The sequence below is a fragment of the Jaculus jaculus genome, chromosome 6, assembly GCF_020740685.1.
Source record: "Jaculus jaculus isolate mJacJac1 chromosome 6, mJacJac1.mat.Y.cur, whole genome shotgun sequence".
NCBI lineage: Eukaryota > Metazoa > Chordata > Mammalia > Rodentia > Dipodidae > Jaculus > Jaculus jaculus.
Window position 1 is genome coordinate 90,518,065 of NC_059107.1, and position 8,266 is coordinate 90,526,330.

Here is an 8,266-nt window from a genome sequence, read left to right on the forward strand (position 1 = left end):
ATGGCAGGGGAGGTCATGATCCTTAGGTGTATAAAGCCTGCTCTTGTCTGGATAAATGCATATATTATTCTCACCAAATCGCCCTGAAAGCACTGTACTTAATCTTCACATTCATATATTAATGCTACTCTCATATCTTGTTAGAGAAGTTTCTCTTTTCAGATGGTGATGACCACTGGGATGACCTTAAAGGCAACATATTGCTGTGAAGAAGGGGCGAAGGAGTGTCCAGCACTGAAAACATCTCACACCCTCCAAGGCTCAGTGTCCATTGAGGAAGAGGTGGTGGATAGAATGTAAGAGCCAAAGAAAGGGGACCACTCCATACATACAACTGCCCAGAGAGAAATTGGCCTCCATATCCATGACCTTGCAGTGCCTAGCAAGGCCTACACAAGAGCCTTATAATAGGAAAAAAAGATAATGACATCAAACTAAAAGAGGGAGTAATGGAGAGAGTGAGAGGATATGATGGAGAGCAGAGTTATGAAGAGGAAAGTAGGGGAGGAGAGGGAAATACCATATGTTGTTGTCGGTAAGTATAGAATTTGTCAATAAAAATGTATATGCATATATATTAAAAAATATGAGCTGTACAAGAGGGAAGACCTTGGAAGTCAGAGTTGGATGCCAAGGAAACCACACATACTTTTCTGGAAATTTTAAGCATTGGAGAGTCAAGGCTGGGAAAGGGGAAATGCCACTCCCCAGGGAAAGGAACTTCTTCAGTGACCTTCCTGTGAGACAGACTCTTCCTGAGCCACACCGCTTCTCCCAAGGGCCCTCCTCATGGCACCCTGCATTTCCTTGTTGCACAAGCTATAGATAGTGAGGTTGTACATGGGGATGATGATGGTGTAGAGCAGGGAAAAAGGCTTGTCTTTGTCAGGCCCGTGTATGCTGCAGGGGTTCATGTAAGAGAACATAGCCGAGGTGTACAGAAGTATGACCACGGTCAGGTGGGAGGCACAAGTGGAGAAGGTCTTTCCCTGCCCTGAGGAGGAGGCTCTGCTGAGTATGGAGGCCAGGACGCGGGCATAGGAGGAGGCGATGAGCACCATGGGGCTGAGCAGCACCACAATGGCATCGGCAAAGATCAACTCCATACTAAACTGGAGGTCCCCACAGGAGAGGACCATCACAATGGGGGCCTCACAGAAGAAGTTTTCTATGTGGTTGTCTTTGCAGAAGGGATTCCGAAATGATATGTACTCAAGAAAGATACCGTTGATCAGCCCAAAGATCCAGGAAGTACATACCAGTCTGATACACACCTGTTGGCTCATGACGTGGGCATAGTTCAGTGGGTGGCAGATTGCAACATACCGGTCATAGGCCATAAAAGCCAAGAGGATGCACTCTGCCACGCCCACGAGGAAGACCAAGTACATCTGGGCCATGCAAGAGACAAAGGAAACAGTGTGGTTCTTGATGACCAGGTGGATCAGCATCTGGGGGATGGTGGTGGTGATGAAGCAGATATCCAGGAAAGACAGGTGGCCGAGGAAGAAGTACATGGGGCTGTTGAGCCTGGGGTCAGTCCAGGTGATGAAGATGATGAGGCCGTTCATGGCCATGGTGAGGCTGTAGAGAGCTAGGAAGAGTGAGAAGAGAAGTGCCCGAGTGGAAGGGGAGCTCCGCTCAAAGCCCACCAGGATGAACTCTGTCACTGTGCTGTCATTCCTTAGGTCCACTGTCTGGGGTCTGTTGGGTAAGGGGGACAGGAAGAGCACAAGGGAGACAGTGGTGTGGTAACATAAGGTACTTACCTGGGCCCAGTAACCCTCAGGAGAATACAAGAGCATTTACCAAAGTGATGGTAAATGTTTTGGAACTTACTGAGCTCTAGTAAGTTGGGGGTTAGTGACTTGGTGATGATGCCAGGGTAACCACAGGCTGTGTACACGGAATCATAATTTTACAAGTTGGGGAAGTGATGGTTCCACTTTTCTCTGTGTGGTTAGATCTGTGAAGGATTAGTTAGGAGCCAGATGCATTCAGAAGTGACTAAAGAAAGCAACTATGCCTGGGACTCCAGTCAATTGAGTAAAGATTTAAGAAATTGGAGAATTTTAGTGTGTGATGGAGGTGATGGTAGCTGTTACTTTAAATAATGATATTTGTAGTTACCATCTGTGAGAATTTTTTAGAAGAAAACGTTCATTATTTTTGTATATGATTTAAGATGATGAATAGGTTGACAATTCAGGGAGAATAAAAGCATTCCAATGCTTACAGTTGTCACTCAGGTACAAATGGTTGGCACCCTACTGGAGATAATCATGTCTAGCTCTCCCACTTATACCTGTTGTATAGAAATTTTCTCTGAAGGAAAAACATTCCTTTCTGGGCAGAGGAGAAGAGGAGAGGGGCATATAACACTTGGGAATTAAGCAACTTTGCAGTCTCAGGAAACTCTTTAAATTTACAAGACTCACAAAATCCATCTGTAAGTAACACTTAGAATAAACAATTATTGGAGAAGGTGAGTCTATGGCCTGCCAAGCTGCCTGTAAGGTATGTAGTGAGCTCTAGGTATGAGGTTTTCACAGATCATCACCTATGCTCAGGTGGACTTTTTTTTCTTTTACTGTTTATTTACTGGAGAGATATAGTGAAAGAATTGACATGCCAGGGCCTCCAGCCTCTGAAAATGAATTCCAGACACATATGACACCTTGTGCATCTGGCTTACATGGGTTCTGGGGAATCAAACCTGGGTCCTTAGGCTTCTCAGGCAAGGGCCTTAAACACTGAGCAAACTTTCCAACCCTGGGGTGGGCTTTTTGATGATGCAGCTGCCTTTGAGTTACCCATGCCTCTGTAAGTACCCCTCACCAATACTCTGTAAGTGCCCCTAAGAAGCTCATTGGTTCCCAAGTTGGATTTTGGTGCAATTGTTTCTTTGGTCTATCACCAGTGTCTTAAGTGGGGGGTGAATAGATATATGTTCATGTCTCCCTAGGAGAAGGCCACATAATACTTGTCATCTTAACATGAGGTAAGATAGAACCAAAGATGCATTAGGGAGAGATTGATTGTGTGGTCCTTGCCATGGGTAGCAACTAAGGCTGAACCCTCCGAAGGTGGAAGAAGACACAACATGGCTACCCTTTCCCATGTGGGGTGGGGTGGGATGCTTTCTGTGGTGAGGTATTTGCATAGGTCTTGCAGTGTATAGTAAGACATGTAAGTAAGGTTGAGTCACTGGAAGGTGGAGTCTGTGACAGGATCCTGGGGTGGCAGTCCTCCTCTGTGTGGTATAAAATGGCATGCTGCTTTATAGTCAGGTCTACTACGAGAATCAAGAGGCCACCCAAGAATGGTTGAGGTCTAGATCACATATTGCAGTACCTGAGAGCAGTGTGTACGGGGTGAGGGTGTTGGCAAGCTGCCACAGGGCCGAGATAGCTACCTAGAAGGAACTTGACTATACAAAGGAGTCGTAATGTGAAAAGGTTATGCAGCTAGCCTTCTCTGTGCCAGCCTCTGATTTGGCTGGTAAAGTGGATGAAAAAGAGGATATTCTGGGCATGGTGCCTCACGCCTTTAGTCCCAGCACTTGGGAAGCAGAGGGAGGAGGAACACTATGAGTTCAAGGCCACCTTGAGACTACATAGTGAATTCTAGGTCAACCTAGGCTACAATGAAACCCTACTTCAAAAAACCAAAAAAAAAAAAAAAGTTTCTTATGGCTGAGAGGCCAAAAGGGAAAAAGAGCATAAGTTAGATCAATGTTAAAGAATCAGGCCTAGGGCTAAGGAGATTGCTCAGTAATTAAAGGCAGTTGCTTGCAAAGCTTGCTAGCTTGGGTTTGATTTCCTAGCACCCATGTACAGCCAGATGTATAAAGTGGCACATGGGTCAGGAATTTATTTCTTAGTGGTTTTAGTGTGTCTATTGTCTTCTCTCCCTCAAGGAATCAATAAATAAAAATGCTGAAAAGAATCCCTCCTATAAATTCCAAAACTTGAACTCTATGGGAAGAATTGAACCATTTGGAGGCAGAAACAAGGTAAAAATGATAGCATGTCTGATCCTCGATATAGAGGAAGGGAAAATCTATGATTTACCATGCAGATATCAGAGGCTGTGATAGTCAGGGGGTATTCTTCTCTGCCCCTAAACTGCTTGAGTTGGGAAGGACTTTATTTTTGTTTGTTTTTAGACTAGGCTGAGTTGGAATTTACTATATAGGCTCAGGCTGGCCACAGACTCATAGCAATCCTCCTACCTCTACCTCCAAACACACTGGGATTAAAGGTGTGCATCACCATACCTGGCCAGACTTTTAAGCAAGAAGTGAAGAATCTTTTGTAGCATGGGCTGTGAGGCTGGGTATGGGTACAGATAGTGTCAGTCTGAGTAATGTAACACTTTTCTCCTTAGAACTAAGTCTGTATAACTTGGGCCAGTATTCAGGGGATCGGTCCCTGACAGACTGGCTCCCACACCCACTAGGGACACTTGGTTAACACTGTCTGAAATTCCCATGACTATACAATACAATACAATACAATACAATACAATAGAGGAAAGAAAAACATTACTTGGACATGAGTCAGGTGGTGTTTGAGGCCCAGTTCACCAAGCCAGACAGGACTGTTAACAGGAAAGTTAAGAAAGTTCATTCAACAGGGCTTTGCTGGACCCCATGGTGAGTCTTACCTTTACGTGGTAGGAGAAAACCTAGTAGATGAGATTGCAAATTGGGTTCATAAAGTGGTGAAGCATTCAAGAGAAGAGAGAAAGGCAAAACGAAGGTACCTGTTCAAGTTACTCAAAGACAAATGTGGTAATATTTGTCGAGCTGAGGTTCTGAAAAAAATGGCTAGAAAGGCAATGCTGTGTAAATGAGCTAATGGAAGACTTTAAAGCCAGAATAATAGTATTCTTAAAGTGGAAGTTGTTTGCCTAGCTTAATGGTCTCACAGCATCCTGGTGTAGCTGAGGGAGAACCAAAGGGCAAGGCTGAAGCCATGATGCCAGCTCTTTAGTGTCAGACCAGGGGAGCCAACTGGAGCAGCAGACACAGCAGTGGGTAAGAGCGTAGTCTCATTCCCCCCTGGTCCTGGGCCAGGATAAACAGCTTGAGTAGGCTCCACTGAGGCTGTCAGGGGTGAAAAGAGGTACATAAGCCCTATGAAAGCACCCTGAAGTAAGGAAGTTGGATGAATCCTGGAAAATGTGTGTGGATCATGGAAGGCTAGATGGGGTAGTGCCTCTCATCTGTGCTATTACCCCCAATACTGGTCTTTTGAAGAAATGGTTGATGTGAGTGAGCAGTGCAGTCTCTTCACTCTGTGTTTGACCTTGTGAACACTTTCCTCAGTATCCCCTTAGCTGCCGACTAATGAGGTCAATTGGTTCCTGCTTGGCAGAGAGGGAAGTGGGCCTTTAGAGATCCTGCTAATCTCTAAAAACAGTTTATGTAGTTATAATGCTCTGATGATTTATATTAATTATCAACTTGGTAGAGAAAGAGGAACAGGAGAAAAATAGCTTTCTTTTGTACAGGCAGTCAGCCAGGAACAAAACCCCAAGGAGAACGTGGCTGCCTCCTTGCCTGTCCTGGCAGGATTACAACTCACATCTGATCCAGCCTCATCCAAGATGGCTACAAGCATAGCTTAGCTTAACGGGAGCAGAGCTTGGGGAATTGTAACTCAGAGAAACAGGTGTCTCAGCTGGTCACAAAGGTGCCAAGTCACATACAGAAAGATAATAATCTGACTACTCTGTGAGGCCAATAAAGCCCAAGATAATGTTTGCTCTGGACAGGTGTGGTGGTTTGATTCAGGTGTCCCCCATAAACCTAGGTGTTCTGAATGCTAGGTTCCCAGCTGATGGGGATTTGGGAACTAACACCTCCTTGAGGCAGTGTATTTTTGGGGGTGGGCTTATGGGTATTATAGCCAGGTTCCCCAGGCCAGTGTTGGGCATACTCTCCTGTTGCTATTGTGCATCTGATATTGGGCAGGAGGTAATGTTCACCCTTGGCTCATACTATTGTTTTCTCCTGCCATCATGGAACTTCCCCTTGAGTCTGTAAGCCAAAATAAACCCCTTTCCCCCCAAAGTTGCTCTTGGTCAGATGATTTCTGTCAGCAGTGCGAACCTGACTGCAACAACAGGCAACGTTTAACTCTCCACGATTGCTGCAGTTGAAGTTCTAGTAACACAGGTGCGTCTTTTGGGAACCTGTCCATGCCTCTGAGTGTAACTCATTCTCTTATATGCCAGGGCTCCCTCGTACTTACAGTTTAGCCTCTTATTTGCCTCCATTTCAACAGACCCAGCTATTGCTTCCTTGTAACCACTTCAATATCCATAGGCACCTATCTTATCTTTCTGTGCTTCCAGCTGTAAACTTCTTTATGCTGATGCAGAAATACAGATGTGGGCCCTGACACCCTATAAGAAAAAGCCTCCAGGAGAAATCTGCCCCATTTCCAGCTAAAAGAAGTTAAAGGATTATTATGGTAAATTAGTTCTGTTCTAAAGGATTATTAAAAATAGAGACCAGGGCTGGCGGGATGGCTTAGCGGCTAAGGTGCTTGCCTGCAAAGCTGAAGGACCCAGGTTTGATGCCCCAGGACCAATGTAAGCCAGATGCACAAAGTAGCACATGTGTCTGGAGTTTGTTTGCAGTGGCTGGAGGCCCTGGTGTTCCCAGTGTCTCTCTCTATGCCTCTTTATCTCAAATAAATAAAAATCAATAAATAATTCAAAGATAAAAACATATACAAAAAAAGAAGACACCAGAACAAAGCCAGAAGATTAAAGCATTTCACAAGCAGGTTTGTGAAAGTCAACTTAGAATGGTGTGGGTTAAAAAAATTTGCTTAAAGAGCAAAAATTTTATGTATTGTCAAGATAATTGCTTATAGTTTCTAGGAAGTCTGCCAGGTCTTTAACTACTTAAGAAACCAAGTCAAAACAGAGTGAACAAAACTCACCATAGTGCTGAGAAGAAGTGACAGTGGAGTATCCAGAACTGAGACATCTCTATTACAACATCCAAGGCTCAGAGACAATTGTGGAGGAGGTGGTGGAAGGAATGTAAGAGACAAAGAAAGTGGAGGACTGCTATCATTGCTGCTTACCAGATACAAAGTGGCCTGGATATTCATGACCTCCTAATCTGGTGACTTGATGCTCTAACAGTCTCACAAAAGACCAGATTTAGCAGCTGGGCATGGTGGTGTATGCCTTTAATTCCAGTACTTGGGATGCAGAGGTAGGAGGATTGCTGTGAGTTTGAGGCCACCTTGAGATTACATAAGTGAATTCCAAGTGAGACCCTACCTCAACACCCCCCCCCAAAAAAAGGACCAGATTTAGACAATTTAAAACTCCAATGTTAAGAATCTCAGAGCTCGTTCCCACCTACCCTCCCTTATCACCTGGATATGCTAAGACCTGATCCCCTGGTATGGAAACTGAGAATACCTCTGAACACCTCCACAACACCTTCTCCTCACTGGGTAGTCACCCCTCCCCTGTGAACATGAGCACGAACCCCCAGATGCTGCCATTCTATCTTTTTTTCCGGCCTTCATTGCTGAAGGTGCATGTCTCGTTGTTTCTGGCAGTGTCTCTGAATCTCTCCCTCTTTTCTTTGACTCAGCCTACCACCTGTCTTTCTCCCAACATGCACCTTCCATTGTATGCCTGTCCTGCTTTATTTCATTCCCTTTCTCTCTCTCCTGCTTCAGCATTCCCTCATACTCCTTCTCTCCCCTCTTCCAGCCCACCGCTGCGCACACAAACCTACCCTTGCTCCCTGGCTAATCCACCATGCCATCACTTTGGGGCATACAGGCCCACAATCCACCTGTGACTCTCCTGATTCCTCCCCTCTCCCTCCTGTACCATCCCACTCAGAGTCATTAATAAAGGATTTCTCTATACCAATAAACTGTGTCCAGAACCTATGTTTGAGTCTCTAATGTAATGGTGTTTCCACCTGGTCTCAGAGGCATTACCGGGATTGACTACATTCTTGAGATGTCTCTTTTCCCCACCTCTGCCAATGCCACAGACTCTGTCACACCCACCCTTCTTTCTTCCATGTAAAACCTGCTAGATCATCAGGACACCTGTGCCACTCTTGTTTCAGAAATCTCCATGCTCAGTCAGGTGACAGTTCCCTACCACAAAGTTTGGATGGGGTACAAAGAAATTTGATCCAACTGTCATGGTTCCTGTTTGAACTAGGGTCAGACTTTCAGAGCAAACTTTAGGGGATGCCCACTATCCCTGA

The 8,266-nt window shown here is 45.1% G+C and overlaps 1 protein-coding gene across 1 annotated transcript; it reads right to left on the bottom strand.

Moving 5' to 3' along the window:
* Positions 1-725: 725 nt before the first annotated feature.
* Positions 726-1,805, bottom strand: LOC123461527 (olfactory receptor 10AD1-like). The gene has a single exon (XM_045152221.1). The coding sequence runs from the start codon at positions 1,803-1,805 to the stop codon at positions 726-728; it is 1,080 nt and encodes a 359-aa protein (XP_045008156.1).
* Positions 1,806-8,266: the final 6,461 nt, after the last annotated feature.